At 40.4% G+C, this 18,477-nt stretch overlaps 1 protein-coding gene across 1 annotated transcript in view; it reads right to left on the bottom strand.

The window, feature by feature from the left end:
* The window catches only part of LOC132893656 (ryanodine receptor 3), a 476,331-nt gene that overhangs the window by 200,833 nt on the left and 257,021 nt on the right, over positions 1-18,477 (bottom strand). Inside the window, exons 30-35 of the mRNA XM_060932802.1 lie at positions 18,036-18,210; positions 12,427-12,635; positions 7,631-7,830; positions 2,623-2,689; positions 870-1,030; positions 611-776 (exon numbers count right to left, since the gene is read on the bottom strand). Coding sequence (XP_060788785.1) covers positions 611-776; positions 870-1,030; positions 2,623-2,689; positions 7,631-7,830; positions 12,427-12,635; positions 18,036-18,210 — 978 coding nt within the window. The remainder of the gene's footprint in view (positions 1-610; positions 777-869; positions 1,031-2,622; positions 2,690-7,630; positions 7,831-12,426; positions 12,636-18,035; positions 18,211-18,477) is intronic.

The raw sequence follows: 18,477 nt of genomic DNA, 5'->3' as shown, positions 1-18,477 counted from the left end.
TAGACAAACAAGTCTGATCCATGGAGGACCTGCCTCACAACTTATAGTACATAAAGGATCTGCTGCTAACATCTTGGTACCAGATCCCACATCACAGGTCTTGTGGAGTCCACGCCTTGATGGGTCAGAGCTGTTTTGACAGCAAAAGGTGGAACTAACAATATTAGGCAGGTGGTTTAAATGTTATGACTGATTGGTGTATATTCTTTTTGAATCATAGGTCATGTCCATCTAAAGCAAAAAAAACCCAACAAAACCCAATTTCTATTCATCATGAACAGACCTGATATTGTTTGACTGGTCTTTGAATTTTTTTTATTTGGTCTTCACCAATTTTAAATATGCAAGTCCGTACGGTCTGAGACCAAAGCAAAACCAGGAGCACATAGTGTATACTGCTTAAAAATAGTGTATCCTGCCTTACGTACTGCTTTGTGAAAGCAATACGTTTACAAGATAACATACGTCGAAGATAACATAGCCCTACGGTATGTCACAGAGTAGCAGCAGCACTAAAATGTTGCACCTTTAGTTACCATCTATTACATCCACTAAAAGTGCAATGAGAAAAGCTCATGATGTTCATGTATGCCATAACAGAGAAGAGTACCTGATATGAGGTTGGAAGCTCTCTGCCATTAACAGTAAAGGCCACCAAGCCAGTAGCCAAATCAATGAGGCAACCAATTTCCAAATCCACATTACTTCTGCTGGAGGAGTGGCTGGAGCTAATGGCATCACCTCCCCACACCATGTAGCAGTTACTTCTTCTAACACTGCAAAACAGGGCTGGGTTAACCTGACTAGCATATATCACGACCAAAGTCGATCAAGGATGTCACTCTCATGGATGGAATTCAAGGATATACCTTTCATGGACCCGACCTCGCTCGTCCCCTAGTGTAACGGTCACGGATCGGTTCTTGCTGAGATTAAAGTAGTTGCTGTAGTAATGGTAGTCAGGTGTGACCCAGCCAACCCACACGCATGAGGGATCCTGACCAGCAAACACTCGTACTGAATGGTAGTACTGTGGAAAACAGTTAACTCACCATTACACTCCTACAGTAAGTAGTATGGATCAAGATTGAGTCCATGAACAGATTCATCAAAATGAAAATGCTTATTAGTTGGTTGAAATGCTTGCGAAAGTCTTGATTTTGACTGTCTCTGAGTAAGACCTGATATACGTCAATTCAGTACTTTTCTATGCCGCTGATCCATTGTGGATCGCTTGTGAGCTGGAGCCAATCCCAGTGGTCATTGGGCAATACGCAGGTTACACCCAAGACAGGGAGCTGGGAAGAGTACATGTATATACAAAACCACCTAAACACAGCGTTGGTCTTGTTCTGGGCCTCACTGTTCACAGGCTGGTCTCTGCAGTTTAAATCTTGGTCTGAGACTCTGTCTCATATTACCATTTTGAACAAGACCATAGTCTTTTCATGAAACTGAATGGAATAAGCATTTCCGTCTTCGATGTATAATCACAGCCAGCCAACAATTTTAAGGCTATTTCTCTGTATCTGAGAAAGTCATAGTAAGCTAATAGTATAGTCATCTTTGTGACCGCCTTTGGGTACTTTTTCTTTGTGAATGTGTCGATATAATAAAAAGAAAATCACATGCTGGCTTGAAGATATGAAGTTTATCTTCTCATGTTGAAAAACTCGCATTTTTCATACAAAATACATCGTGGATCTGAGTGACATATTTTTCAATATTTCATTTCGATGAAGTCGCTCCCAGTGTTTTCCTGGACACGTGTTGACAAAACGGCAAACCGGTTCAAAATTAAAATTCTTTTGATTAACTTGCTTTTTTTTTTGTGGACGTGTCGATATAATATAAAGAATACTGCACGGTGACGCGAAGATATGAAGTTTATCTTCATTCGCAACGCTCACTTGTGAAATATGTTCACCACCATATAAAATATATACAGTGCTGTGCAAAAGTTTTTAGGCACATGGAAAGAAATGCTGTAGATCAAAAATGGCTTAGAAATAATCAAATTAAATGTTTCAACATTAAAACGTACTATAAACAGCAGTGAGCCATAATAAATGAAACAAAGTCGATATTTGGTGTGAGACGACCCTTTGCTTTATAAAATAAAAATAAAAATAGTAGTCTCAGGTACAGTGAGTGCAGTTTTATAAGGAAATGAGCTGTAGGTTTTACTGAGCGTCTTACAGAACCAGCCGCAGTTCTTCTGGACACTTTGACTGTCACACTCGCTTCTTCATTTTGCACCAAAATCCAGCAGCCTTCATTATGTTTTCTTTTTTAATCTGAAAAGTGGTCTCTTATATAATACGCTGCTCAGATACAAACTTTTTTTTTTCTGTAATATTTAATTTTGTGCTGGAAAACGAACATTTGGACTCTAAAATGTTCTTGTACTGATTCGATAATGCAGAAGTCATAAAACAGAAATCTATAACAAAGTTTGTATGAAAAAAATAGGGTGCTTAAGAATTTTGCACAGTACTTTGTGTGTGTGTGTGTGTGTGTGTGTATATACATACACTAGTAGTTTTACATTTTTTAACCATAGTGTATATACTGTTATAAACAATAAGACATGGATGAATGCCATAACTCCCAGTGACTTACAGTTGTTATGCTACTATAGTCAGTTCTCCTCCCCTCATCTACGTGTTTCATAGATTTGACAGGATACCTGTGAAATAGTTACATCATATCAGTATAACAACCTAGTAAAACAGACTCAGTTAAATAGTTCTATGATTTAAATATTATGATTTATACATGATACAGTTCAAAATTAACAATACACAAGTCAGTATTTTATTATATAGACGTGAGGAAGGAAATTCTAGGTCTCTCAAATAAAGTGGAAAAACTGAAAAATGGGTTCACTGGGACCCCTACTCTTGGTTGCTTTGTTATAAGATGAAATAAATTATGCTTAAAAATCATTTACAAATAATTTCAATTTATGATGTGTTTTAATTAAAAATGTTACATGTACTAATATACATATTTCTGGAGATTCTTGAACTTTGTTGGTTTGCAAAAAAAACTGTAGTAGTTACCAAAGTTATATGTACAGTGGTGCTTGAAAGTTTGTGAACCCTTTAGAATTTTCTATATTTCTGCATAAATATGACCGAAAACATCATCAGATTTTCACACAAGTCCTAAAAGTAGAAAAAGAGAACCCAGTCAAACAAATGAGGCAAAAATATTATACTTGGTCATTTATTTATTGAGGAAAATGATCCAATATTACATATCTGTGAGTGGCAAAAGTATGTGAACCTTTGCTTTCAGTATCTGGTGTGATCCACTTGTGCAGCAATAACTGCAACTAAACGTTTGCGGTAACTGCTGATCAGTCCTGCACACCGGCTTGGAGGAATTTTAGCCCGTTCCTCCGTACAGAACAGCTTCAACTCTGGGATGTTGGTGGGTTTCCTCACATGAACTGCTCGCTTCAGGTCCTTCCACAATATTTTGATTGGATTAAGGTCAGGACTTTGACTTGGACATTCCAAAACATTAACTTTATTCTTCTTTAACCATTCTTTGATAGAACGACTTGTGTGCTTAGGGTCGTTGTCTTGCTGCATGACCCACCTTCTCTTGAGATTCAGTTCATGGACAGATGTCCTGACATTTTCCTTTAGAATTCACTGCTATAATTCAGAATTCATTGTTCCAGCAATGATGGCAAGCTGTCTTGGCCCAGATGCAACAAAACAGGCCCAAACCATGATACTACCACCACCATGTTTCACAGATGGGATAAGGTTCTTATGCTGGAATGCAGTGTTTTTCCTTTCTCCAAACATAACGCTTCTCATTTAAACCAAAAAGTTATATTTTGGTCTCATCTGTCCACAAAACATTTTCAATAGCCTTCTGGCTTGTCCACGTGATCTTTAGCAAACTACAGACGAGCAGCAATGTTCTTTTTGGAGAGCAGTGACTTTCTCCTTGCAACCCTGCCATGCACACCATTGTTATTCAGTGTTCTCCTGATGGTGGACTCATGAACATTAACATTAGCCAATGTGAGAGAGGCCTTCAGTTGCTTAGAAGTTACCCTGGGGTCCTTTGTGACCTCGCCGACTATTACACGCCTTGCTCTTGGAGTGATCTTTGTTGGTCGACCACTCCTGGGGAGGGTAACAATGGTCTTGAATTTCCTCCATTTGTACACAATCTGTCTGACTGTGGATTGGTGGAGTCCAAACTCTTTCGAGATGGTTTTGTAACCTTTTCCAGCCTGATGAGCATCAACAACGCTTTTTCTGAGGTCCTCAGAAATCTCCTTTGTTCGTGGCATGATACACTTCCACAAACATGTGTTGTGAAGATCAGATGTTGATAGGTCCCTGTTCTTTAAATAAAACAGGGTGCCCACTCACACCTGATTGTCATCCCATTGATTGAAAACACCTGACTCTAATTTCACCTTCAAATTAACTGCTAATCCTAGGGGTTCACATACTTTTGCCACTCACAGATATGTAATATTGGATCATTTTCCTCAATAAGTAAATGACCAAGTATAATATTTTTGGCTCATTTGTTTAAGTGGGTTCTCTTTATCTACTTTTAGGACTTGTGTGGAAATCTGATGATGTTTTCGGTCATATTTATGCAGAAATATAGACAATTCTAAAGGGTTCACAAACTTTCAAGCACCACTGTAGCTCTGACACACTACAGTGGTGCTTGAAAAATTTTCTATATTTCTGCATAAATATGACCTAAAACATCATCAGATTTTCACACAAGTCCTAAAAGTAGATAAAGAGAACCCAGTTAAACAAATGAGACAAAAATATTATACTTGGTCATTTATTTATTGAGGAAAATGATCCAATATTACATATCTGTGAGGGGCAAAAGTATGTGAACCTTTGCTTTCAGTATCTGGTGTGACCCCCTTGTGCAGCAACAACTGCAACTAAACGTTTGCGGTAACTGTTGATCAGTCCTGCACACTGGCTTGGAGGAATTTTAGCCCATTCCTCCGTACAGAACAGCTTCAACTCTGGGATGTTGGTGGGTTTCCTCACATGAACTGCTCGCTTCAGGTCTTTCCACAACATTTTGATTGGATTAAGGTCAGGACTTTGACTTGGCCATTCCAAAACATTAACTTTATTCTTCTTTAACCATTCTTTGGTAGAACGACTTGTGTGCTTAGGGTCTTTGTCTTGCTGCATGACCCACCTTCTCTTGAGATTCAGTCCATGGACAGATGTCCTGACATTTTCCTTTAGAATTCGCTGGTATAATTCAGAATTCATTGTTCCATCAATGATGGCAAGCCGTTCTGGCCCAGATGCAGCAAAACAGGCCCAAACCATGATACTACCACCACCATGTTTCACAGATGGGATAAGGTTCTTATGCTGGAATGCAGTGTTTTCCTTTCTCCAAACATAACGCTTCTCATTTAAACCAAAAAGTTCTATTTCGGTCTCATCCATCCACAAAACATTTTTCCAATAGCGTTCTGGCTTGTCCACGTGATTTTTAGCAAACTGCAGACGAGCAGCAATGTTCTTTTTGGAGAGCAGTGGCTTTCTCCTTCCAACCCTGCCATGCACACCATTGTTGTTCAGTGCTCTCCTGATGGTGGACTCATGAACATTAACATTAGCCAATGTGAGAGAGGCCTTCAGTTGCTTAGAAGTTACCCTGGGGTCCTTTGTGACCTTGCCGACTATTACACGCCTTGCTCTTGGAGTGACCTTTGTTGGTCGACCACTCCTGGGGAGGGTAACAATGGTCTTGAATTTCCTCCATTTGTACACAATCTGTCTGACTGTGGATTGGTGGAGTCAAACTCTTTAGTGATGGTTTTGTAACCTTTTCCAGCCTAATGAGCGTCAACAACGCTTTTTCTGAGCTCCTCAGAAATCTCCTTTGTTCATGCCATGATACACTTCCACAAACGTGTTGTGAAGATCAGACTTTGATAGATCCCTGTTCTTTAAATAAAACAGGGTGCCCACTCACACCTGATTGTCATCCCATTGATCGAAAACACCTGACTCTAATTTCACCTTCAAATTAACTGCTAATCCTAGAGGTTCACATACTTTTGCCACTCACAGATATGTAATATTGGATCATTTTCCTCAATAAATAAATGACCAAGTGTAATATTTTTGTCTCATTTGTTTAACTGGGTTCTCTTTATCTACTTTTAGGACTTGTGTGAAAATCTGATGATGTTTTAGGTCATATTTATGCAGAAATAAAAAAAAAATCTAAAGGGTTCACAAACTTTCAACCACCACTGTACATGGCCAAGGGTTTATGGATACCTGACCATGACACTCATATGTGCACCGTGGGCGGCATGGTAGTGTAGTGGTTAGCACGGTCGCCTCACAGCAAGAAGGTTCCGGGTTTGAGCCCTGTGGCCGGCGAGGGCCTTTCTGTGTGGAGTTTGCATGCTCTCCCTGTGTCTGCGTGGGTTTCCTGTGGGTGCTCTGGTTTCCCCCACAGTCCAAAGACATGCAGGTGGGCTGAGGTGTCCTTGGATAAGGTACCTGGGTGCTGTGTGTGGCTGCCCACTGCTCTGGGTGTGTGTGTTCACTGCTTCAGATGGGTTAAATGCAGAGGATGAATTTCACCGTGCTTGAAGTGTGCATGTGACAAATAAAGGTTTCTTCTTTTGGAACATCCCGTTCTAGATTTAGTCCCCCGTTCGCTGCTATAATAACCTCTTCTGGGAAGGTTGAGGTTAGGGCTCTGTACAGGCCACTGAAGTTCTTCCTCTCCAACTTTGGCAAATCATGTCTTCGGTGGACCTCCCTTTGTGAGCAGGGGTGCTGTCGTGCTGGAACGTTTGTGGACATCCTCTTAGTTCTAGTGAAGGGTGATTGTTCTGCTACAGCATACAAAGACACCTGTGACACTACTGGGTTCAACATCTTATCCAGCTGTGTGCTTCCGACTTTGTATCTTCAGTTTGGGGAGGGCCCGCATATGGGTGTGAATGTCAGGTGTCCACAAACCTTTGGACATATAGCGTATGTTGTGGGTAAATTTTGCTGGAATGGTTTTGCTGGTTTGGGTCCACGTGTCCCATTATAGGCATGTCACTGCAAATCAGTATAAAGCTATTCTTACTGACTGCCTTTATCCTATGATGAAATCTTTCCGTCCTGATGGAGGTGGTCTCTTCACAGGACATGAGTGCTTACTGAATGTGAGTATGAAAATGATGGAAATCATATGCTATGGCCTTCTCACCAGGTCTCAACCCAGTTAAACAAATAAGAGAGATTTGAACTGATGTACTGCATAGCACTCTTCATCAGCGTCATCAAGATAGCAACTGAGGAAATATATTTTGAAGAATAGTGTTCATTCCTGTAATACAGTTCCAGAGAGCTCAATCTGTTGCCCAAGGTGTTTCAAACCTGCTCTGGTCAGTCATGATGTTTTGGGTTTTTTTCCTTTTCTTGAATTAGTTAGCCATATGTATATTGGTCAATCGTGTCACTGTCAGAATTTTTAGCTCCTTAAAATCGGTATCAGTGGCAAACTTTTCATATTGATCAGACCCTAGTTCTTATATACTCCATCTTAATTAAAAGCTGCTTGAAGTGACGTAGTACAGTTTCACCTGTATTTGAGTTTGAGTGGCTCTTCTTCGTGCACTCCATTCATTTCAGTAGCTGGGATGCTCTTGTAGGTGGAGTGGAACTCGACGGGCATGCTCAAACGACAGAACACCATGTCAGCGTTGCTATTCTGTGTCCCAAATGTCTTGTGAGTCACTTTAAGACATGGGGGGCTGTCAATAGTCCCATCGATCCTTGTGACCTGCAAACATCTTGGTTTAACCTCTCACCAAATATTGCTTATTGTGTAAAGACCTTAAAGTGTACCGGTACTGGTCATGCTTACAACATTAATCGTGGTTTATGTATTACTTACAGACAAAAGACATGCACATTCAGTCAAAAAAACACCATAAAAGCACTTTTGTGGACAATTTTATTCCGTGAATTACCCGCGGAGGCAGAACCACAGGGAGCAGCCACTGCTGGCTGGAAGTGGCATACAGTCGTTGATTCCGGGTTATCAGGTGCGAGTAAACAAGCAGTGTTCTGTGGGTTGAGATTCCCAGTTCCCAGTCAAGTAACTTCAGAACACATTGAATAAATCTAGATCTAACACTTGTAATAGATCTTTATGGCACATATCTATTATTTCATGGCATTATGTGCAAGTAGATTTGGTTGTACTTTGGGGTCGAGCGCTTCGCCGGCGAAGCTCGGCAGGCTTAGAATGAGATAAATATTTTCGCAAGTTTTTTTTTTTTTTATCATACAAGCATGACAGAAACTTTATACTTTACACTTTCCTATGTGCCCACTGCCAAAGAATATTCTAGTTTTTAAATTATCTAAATTAGATGAAACATAAAACTTGTCACCTTACTCGGTCACACCGGAGCACGCGTTTCCGCATTCATAAAAGACTATTCACGTGCCCTGTGTTCGAAAACACTCCCTACTCACCATATAAGGCACTATATAGTAAAGACGCCATTTTGTAGTGCTGTCCGAAATAATAGTGAGGATTATAGCACCCTATATAGTGCACTCACAGGGAATAGTGAATGAGTGATTTTGGACACAGAGATGGTAACGACATGATGATCACTTTCACTCTTTCGGTTTCTATTGGTTTCTTTTTGTGGTGGGAACGTCCACCGTAAACAGGATAAAATCTGTCTGACATCCCATTAGGGAACATAGGGATATATTTGGGCTATTTGGAGGTAAAACTTGTTGCGAGATGGCACGTGAATTTTATGCGCTTCAAATGATTCATTTTATGATTCAGGACAGCGATTCAGTTCAATCTTGAGAACTGCGATACTGATGATGAACGGTGCCTTTTTTTTTTTTTTACTGTGACTCAATCTAGCCAAAGATCAGCTCGAGTAAGTGTAATTATTTTTTTCGAGGTCCAAATCCTGCGCTCTGATTGGCTGGCGAGCGGGTCCGTATCCTATGACACGGACCCCGGTTACGGACCTCTGGCAACTCGCTCGTTCACAACAACAACAAACATAGTAGGATTTTTTGTCAACATTTATCTTTTTTAATAAGATTTATTTATAAGATTATCAAAAATCTTATAAATTTTTGCCAGCATTTCTCAGGAAAATAGCATTAATTTTACATCATGGATAGCGATAACGACAGTCTTCACAGCAAAAGCGAATTTTACGACCCTGAGGAAGAAGAAATTAAAAAAAAAAACATTTCGGAAGAAAGCTAAAAATTGTAATTTGCTAACGCCGAGCAAAAACATGGCTGAATCCTGAATGACTCCTATTTGTATAAATAGGGGACTACATAGGCGGCAAAATGTAGTTTTTTTTCCTGCCATGGAAGTGCACTTGTATACCGAGGAGGAAGCCATCTTCATTACAGCCGTGAATGAGGATTCAAAATGGCGGCTCGGCTCGGTTTTCCCTTTCGGGCGCTCTCGTTTTCTGTCAGAATTTGGTAAAGAAAAAAATAAATATATTATTTACCAGCTTAAGGTTGGTCTGTATGGTGAAATACCGTGACCTCGGCCTTGAATACTGACCTCGGCCCAGAGGGCCTCGCTCAGTACTTTCAAGACCTCGGTCACGGTATTTCATGATACGGACCTCCCAGCTGGTAAACAACATATATATATTTCTTCTATTTCTTATGAGCAGATCGGGTGATAACGCGTTATCTTAGACTGGTGTTTGCAACACGGGGTCAGTGACCAGTCCACTGCAGCCCAGACAATCGGACAAACCAACGACTGTGCGTCACTACCGGTGCTGGAATGGCCCGTGAAGGAGGCAGCATGTCGCTGACCATGCCTGACTGGCAGAGCAGTGACTTAAAACTCGCGCGTGCTTGACAAGAGCATATGACGAACGTTACATGACGGAACCACTGGTATCATACGTGATCTTTTGAAATAGCTAGTAATTAAAATTCACTACAGGTACACTTTAATGGAGTTCACTTAGCTTCAAATTGACCAAAGGGAAAAACAAACAAAAAAAAACACCGTATATCAGCACAACCCCATGAGAAGAACAGGCTGTCTAAATACTAAACACAATTTCCTTTAGCCATTTTCTACATTAAAATTTTGGATAGAAGGTATCCAACACCCCCCATTTTCTTCCAATTTGGTTCTTGCCAGTTTCCACCTACTGGCTAGTTCCCCGGTTGCCCAACCGGTACCAAGCAGAGAGAGGGAGGGATACCTCAGAACCCTGTACAGATTGTCAAAGTGCTGATCATGGATACACGATGTATGCTGATTCTGTATACATGAGCTCACAGATTCCAATGTTGCTCTAATCAACAGAATAGAGAGTAATGCTACGGTATTTTTTCCACCCAGGTACGCTGTCTTAGACTCCCACTGTGATGGCATTGGGAAAAGCAATCTCCTGAAAACAGGGCGATCACTTGTCGTGTCACTTGGGAACTGAAGAAAGTGTTTAACTTCAAGATGTCTATTATTAATATTTTCACCTATTTTAATCCATTTTTATAAACCTAGTAACAATATGTCAGAAAGCACATAAGTGGATGCACTTTCGATTACTTAACAACTTTAGATTGATCGACTACATTAGGCGGCACGGTGGTGTAGTGGTTCGCACTGTCGCCTCACAGTAGAGGTCTGCGCGGGTCGGATTTTTCAGTCCCGCTCCCTCCCGCGCCCGCATTGTGCAGTCCCACTCCCGCCCGCGCCCGCAAAGAATTATGATTTTCAGTCCTGCTCCTGCCCGCGCCCACAAAAAAATTATGATTTTCAGTCCCGCTCCCACCCGTGCCTGCCATATTTTGTCCCGCTCCCGCCTGCAAATCCCGCATGATGCAGACGTTCGCGTTATTTCTCAGGAAAGTTCTTGTCTTGACACAGCGTGATAGTACCCCGCCCCCTACTTTGAGTGGATTTGAGTATAAATATCTACAGCTCAAGTTCACGTTTGTTATTGTTTACCTTGTTTCTGAATTCAGCATGTAGTGTCTCTAATAATAATAATTAGTGCTGTCAAGCAATTAAAATATTTAATCGCGAATCACACATTTCTATCACATGAGAAACCATTGTAATTCTCTGATCAGCATAAAAAAGTGAATGGGCTTGCTTTGTACCAATGGGGTGTGTGTGTGTTTTTATTACAAAGCAGAGCTAGTAAGAGAAGTGAATTGATTTACTGCTTGAGTTAGTCTACAACTTTAATCAGAGAGACAGGTTACACAGTGACGGTAGGCTTGACTCAATGCTATCCCAGAAATCCTTCCTGTAATATGCAAATTTGGCTGCCTCTGATTGGACAGCCAAATTTGCATATTACAGGAAGGATTTCTGGGATAGCATTGAGTCAAGCCTACCGTCACTGTGTAACCTGTCTCTCTGATTAAAGTTGTAGACTAACGCAAGCAGTAAATCACTTCACTCATGGTTCTTTTGCTAGCTGGGTGTGAACTGCGAGTCATTAGAGTGATCAAAGGATTTCCCGTTAGGGTGATCAATGGCAAATTTAAGATGCTATTCCTCACTTAATCTGGCAATCTGACTTTCTCTGCAAATTTAGGCATCTTAAAATATTTTTATTAATGCCAAATAAAATATCCAGCACAAATTATATATGATAGACATAAATTAATAATTTATAAATTTTATTTCAAACACATTTTTAGTTAGCGGGACTGCAGCTTATCACCGCTCCTGCCCGCGCCGCATATGTGCGCTCCCGCCCCCGCGCGCATATGTGCACTTCCGGTCCCGCCCACGCCCGCAATGAGCTTTCAAAATTTGTCCCGCGCCGCACTGCTTTGCGGCGGGTCCTGCGAGTCCCGCGGGACTCCCGCGGGAGTGCAGGGCTCTACCTCACAGCAAGAAGGTCCTGGGTTCGAGCCCAGCGGCCGGCGAGGGCCTTTCTGTGTGGAGTTTGCATGTTCTCCCCGTGTCTGCGTGGGTTTCCTCCGGGTGCTCCGGTTTCCCCCAAAGACATGCAGTTAGGCTAATGTGGGGTGACCTTGAGCTGAAGTGACCTTGAGCAAGGTACCTGACCCCTGACTGCTCCCCGGGCGCTCTAGTGTGGCTGCCCATTGCTCTGGGTGTGTGCGCGTGTGTTCACTGCTTCAGATGGGTTAAATGCAGAGGATGAATTTCAGTGTGCATGTGACAAATAAAGGTTTCTTTTTATGTGAGGCAGAAAAATTATATCAATGAGATTTCTAGCCGTAGTAGCACTAAGATGTGCACAGTACAGTATATATGATTTAACATGAATTTGCTATCAAAAATCCAGAAAAGTAAAACCGAGGGACTAATTTCAACGTACTTCACTAATCAATTTTGCATTTTGCATGGAGGAAACCTGGGTCTTACCGCAATATGACTATGATCTTTAGGAACATTGACAAAAGTAGGGAGGCGCTTGCTAAACCACATGGTGACTTCCCGGTTCATGTTGACAGCAAATGGCTCGAATCCCTCTTGCAGGCCACACATTGTGTAATACTTGAAGGTACTGGCATCCTTGCCCAGGTTCATACGTCCAACTTGGGAAAGGCCCAGACTACAGACTGGAATAAAGCCTGGAGATTACAGGAAGGAATAACGATTGTGTGTGTGTGTGTTTTTTTTTTTTAATCTATTAAAATATTACATTAACACAGTGTGAACTACAAAGAATATGCACTTTTATCCATTTCTGTTTACTACTTAGCAGTGAATTATTGATCAGGTTACACTGTATATTTTGATTTTATAGCTGCACATTTGTGAAATTCATTTACAAATCACCTCATACACCTTGCTTAGCCATATAAATGCAACTATGTACACACACACACACACACACACACACACACACACACAAAAATGCTTCCACAAACATGAATTCTCTTGGCAACTCGTGTCTACAGCTGTGGTCAGAAGTTTACATACAGCGACATGAATGTCATCTTGGATATGAGTGTCATGGCAATATTTGGGCTTTCAGTAATTTCTTTGAACTGTTCTTTTTCCATGGCAGAATGATTGTACAGCATACAGCTTTAATTAAAAAACAAAACAACAAAAAACCCACTAGAATTTATTGCACAAGTTTTAATTTTCTTTGGGTTTTCTGAAATCAACACAGGGTCAAAATTATACATACAGCACACCTAATATTTGGGTAAAATGCCTCTTCGCAAGATTTACCTTGACCAAATGTTTTTGTTTATCATGAACAAGCTTCTGGCAGAATTCTGGTTGGATATTTCACAACTCTTCATGGTAGAATTGGTAGAGTTCAATTAAATTTGTTTTGTTTTTTTCTTGGCATGGACTTGACTCGTAAGCACGGTCAATATATTTTCAATAGGGTTGAAGTCAGGACTTGTTTTAAGCGTAATGTTAGCCTGTTTTATCATCCACAACCAGCAGCCGGTTTCACTAAAGTAGTTTAGACTGGTCTATGGGTTAAGATTGGTCTTAAGTTTCTTTATAGACCAGTCTAATGCAAGTAAGACAGTTTCACAAAAGTTAAGACTAATTTTTTAAGTCTAATTTTAGGCTTAAAAAATAAGACACCCTCCCCCCAGTCTAATATGGGTCTAAGGGCTATATCACCATGGTAATAACTGAAATAGTGTGTGAATCAGTGTGTGTGTGTTGTTGTTGTTGTTGTTGTTATTATTATTATTATTATTATTATTATAGTGTTGTTCTTGTTATTGTGTTCTTGTTATTATTACTATTGTTACTATTATTACTGGACATACTTTCTTAAATGAATAACATTTAATAAAAAAAAAAAGTCAAGCCATAAGTGCCATCAATGTCAATAACTACAAGAAAGCTTGAAATGTTAAGGCAGTGAAGTGCAAGTATGTAATACACAAATTTAGGCTATTATAATCTAACTATAAAGTATTCAATAAAGAACAAACAGTGTAATGCCAGCTTATTCATTTTATTACTTATAAATAATATAAATATATATAAATAATATAAATATATCAATTCATTTATGCATATAATTACATCACCACTCATCACTTATCTCTCTCTCTCTCATACACTCACACTCACACACACACTACTACATCACTCCTCCATCTGCGCGAGTTTCCTCAATTTAAGTTGCAGTCGCTCCAAAAGGAAAGACTGCAACTTAAATTGAAGAGACTCGCGCAGATGGAGGAGTGATGTAGATAATAACGGCGACTCGCCTCCGTAGATCTCTATCACCATTTCGGTGGTGACTTTTAGTTTCTTCGCTTTCCCTCCTCCCGTTGGGGGTCCCGTTTTCCGCTTGTATATTTCCTTTTTTGCCTCTGGTACCATATTTTTAAACCTCTTCTGCACAGCTGACACGTCTCGTACCGCAGCGGGGTTAACGCTGTTCACCGCATCGGTGATTTTTTTCCACACCTCATGTTTCTTTTTGTTGGTACACTCCTCATTGAATTTCCCCAACAAAACCCCTTTGTAGGAATTAAATTCTTCAAGAATGGCTAAATTCTCTGAGTGCGTGAACGGCACTAACCGGTTGCTGTCCGCCATTTTTTTTGTTTTGAAAAGAGTCTTAATTACCAACAATCCTTTGCGGCATAGTACGACTTAAGATAGTCAGAGTCTTAACTGCTTTGTGCAACAGTTTTTGTTAGACGTCTATGCTAAGTCCGACTACACCCTCTGTCTAAGTTATAGTCATAGTCTATCTTAGTGAAACCGGACGCAGGGTCCGGTTTCACTAAAGTAGTTTAGACTGGTCTATGGGTTAAGATTGGTCTTAAGTTTCTTTATAGACCAGTCTAATGCAAGTAAGACAGTTTCACAAAAGTTAAGACTAATTTTTTAAGTCTAATTTTAGGCTTAAAAAGTAAGACACCCTCCCCCCAGTCTAATATGGGTCTAAGGGCTATAAAATGTAATTAAAAAAAAAAAGTCAAGCCATAAGTGCCATCAATGTCAATAACTACAAGAAAGCTTGAAATGTTAAGGCAGTGAAGTACATTGCAAGTATGTAATACACAAATGTAGGCTATTATAATCTAACTATAAAGTGTTCAATAAAGAACAAACAGTGTAATGCCAGCTTATTCATTTTATTACTTATAAATATATATAAATAATATAAATATCAATTCATTTATGCATATAATTACATCACCACTCATCACTTATCTCTCTCTCTCATACGCTCACACACACACACACACACACACACACACACACACACACACACTACTACATCACTCCTCCATCTGCGCGAGTATCTTCAATTTAAGTTGCAGTCTTTCCTTTTGGTAGGCTCTTCGTGTAGTGTCACATCCGCGCAGGTACTGGGTGATGACAACTCCGAGGGTGAAGGAGCCTCAGCTTCAACGTTGCTAGCAACGTTGCTAAGGGAGTTGCTGCTGGGTCTGGCGAAGCCGGTTACTCCGCTCTCCTTTCCTCCTTTCACTCCCCAGAATAAAGGAGACTCGTCGCCATAAATGTTGATGACCATTTCGGTGGTTACTTTTAGTTTCTTCAAACCCCGTCCTCCAGTGGGGGTGTTTTTACGCACGGCAGCAACATCTCTTCTCGCAGATGGATTAACGCTATTCACAGACGACGTTATTTTTTCCCACACTTCATGTTTTTTCTTATTGCTACATTCTTCGCTGAATTTGCCTAATAAAATGTCTTTGTAGGAATTAAATTCCTCTAATATAGCCAGATTTTCCGAGTGGCTAAACGGCACTGAACGACCACTGTGTCCGCCATTTTTTTTGTTTTGAAAAGAGTCTTAAAATACCCACAATCCTTTGCAGCATAGTACGACTTAAGATAGTCGGAGTCTTAACTGCTTTGTGCAACAGTATTTGTTAGACGTCTATGCTAAGCCCGACTATACCCGCTGTCTAAGTTAAAGTCATAGCCTAACTTAGTGAAACCGGCTGCAGCTCTGATGTGTGTTTGGGTTCATTGTCCTGTTGTAACTCCCAAGTCCCAAGTCGTGTTCAAGTTTCTGATGGTTTATGCTGAAGAATTCTGAGGTAGTCCTCCTTCTTCATTATTGCATCCACTTTGTGCAGTGAACCGGTTCCACTGGCAGCAAAACAGCCCCAGAGCATGATGATCCTACCACCACCACTGTCTGTGTGGTCAGCTTCAAACTTTCATTAAGCTTAAAGGTGTCAATTTTGGAGCAGGGGGTTATTTCTTGGATAGCAGCCTCTTAGTCCATGGTGATCTGAACTGTAGACAGTGATCCATCAGCTTCCAGTTCATGGGAAGGCTGTGCCATGGTGGTTTCCGGGTTGTTTCAGACCATCCAAACCAATTTCCTTTCAGCTGAGGGTGACAGTTTAGGTTTTCTTGAAGCAAAGTGGCTTGGCAAAGTGACTACACCTCACAATAACTTGGATACAATTGTTTGAACTGATCTTTGAATTTGCAGTTGTTTAGAAATGTCTCCAAGAGACATTCTGGAGTTGTGTATATCTGCAATCCTCTTTCTCAGATCTGCACTGAGCTCCTTGGACTTTCCCATTTTACTGTGTGTTGGTCAATCCAAAGAGTGCTGCAAACAAACCCTTTTTATGAAGGCACAGAGAAGCTACCAGCTGTAGTCAATCATGATCACTAACAGGAAGATAAGAGACCTTGGCCTTGGCAAGATAAGAGACATTTTGGAAGTTTCAGCACCTCTGAATTAATAATCTAAGTGAGCGTATGTAAATTTTTGACCCTGTATGTATAATTTTGACCCTGTGTTGATTTCAGAAAACCCAAAGAAAATTAAAACTTGTGCATCAAATTCTAGTGTTTTTTTTAATTAAAGCTGTATGCTGTACAATCATTCTGCCACAGAAAAAGAACAGTTCAAAGAAATTACTGAAAGCCCAAATACTCTATTGCCATGACACTCATATCCAAGATGACATTCATGTCACTGTATGTAAACTTCTGGCCACAACTGCATATACGTATGAGTGAAAAACGAAGGGTAGAGGGACTAGTAACTTTTATTTCACTTTTTGCTTGGACATCAAAAGTAACCTAGTACAATCTGTAATATAAATATGACTTCTAAAATGATTTTTGTCAGTAAGGCAGCTGGGCCATAGAAGGTTCACGCTGCACGCTGCATGCTGCACGCTACACGCGTGTAAAGAAAAGTGGACAAACGTAGCATGACTTGCTCTGGGCCATAGAACGGCGTTCACGTTGCACGCTGCACACTTCACGCGTGAAGCGAGAAATGAACATGCACACTTTTTTCTAGGCGTGAAGATGGAAATTCCAGTCAATGCATGCGGTCACCGCCGCGCCAGCCAATCAGAACGGGTCTAGGGAGATAACTCTATGCTTTCAGGGGAAAACTTCAGAAAAAATATAATTGAATGGTATAATTGAAAAATAGTTCTTCATCGGGATTGTCAAGCAGATTATAGAATGTTCGGTGAAATTCACCACGGGTTTCTCTCAGAAGGAAGTGTTCTCGGCTCCAAATTCTGTTCCTTTTTCTCTTCCTCTGTCTCAGTAAAAGCAGAATGAGGCAATCGTCGTCATCCGAAGAGTCCATATTGTTGGTTACTCGGTCAAAGTAGAACAGATGCAACACGTGAACATCCAAGCATGAAGTTTAATGGCCCAGGGTCCGATTCTTCACGTGAACGTGTAGCGTGTAGCGTGCAGCGTGCAGCGTGAACCTTCTATGGCCCAGCTGCCTAATAAGACAAGAATATAACTAAAAAGAGTTTTTAAAAATAAAATGATGTATAGTTTTTTTTTTAATCTCTACTTTCTTTTTTAGGCTTTATTTCTAAAAAAAAAAATATTTTGTTCATGTTTATTTAAGAAAAGAAAATCCCAAATTTACTCAGGGCTCATTTTCAATGTCCACACCAACTGCAATGAGACAAACTTGCAGAAATTCGACTCACATCAATACTTTCTACAAATCAGTGGCTATGGAACAAATCATGAAGAAAGAATAAGACATTCTCTCTTACCATCCTCAGTCTCAAAGTCAGCAAAGCAAAGTTCTGAGCCCTTGTTTGTGATGAGAATTTCTCCATTAAGCGTAAAGATCATGGACTTGTCTTCCATGTTAATCATGCAGCCCACCACATCTCCAGCATGCCAGCAGCGACCAAACAAGCGGCTGCCCTTGTGGAGACGATGACCCTAGGAGTATATCAATAAATAGCATTCATATTCAAATCCAACACGGTTAGGTTATGAGTTTCAACAGACTTTCTGGAAGATTTCTTGTAGTCATTCGTAGTTGTAGTTCCCTGTTTTCAAATATGCAAGTTAATATGAAAGCGTGTCAAATCTTACAGTCAGTGTGCATAATATTATTAATTACGTTAAAAATGTTCAGTATTTCTATTTGTGGAGTAAAGCTATGGAACAGCTTGAATGTGGAGCTCATGAAATGTACAACTATAA

The sequence above is a fragment of the Neoarius graeffei genome, chromosome 11 (assembly GCF_027579695.1).
Source record: "Neoarius graeffei isolate fNeoGra1 chromosome 11, fNeoGra1.pri, whole genome shotgun sequence".
NCBI lineage: Eukaryota > Metazoa > Chordata > Actinopteri > Siluriformes > Ariidae > Neoarius > Neoarius graeffei.
The sequence above is the reverse complement of the archived record's forward strand: the minus strand, read 5'-3'. Positions and strand labels throughout refer to the sequence as shown.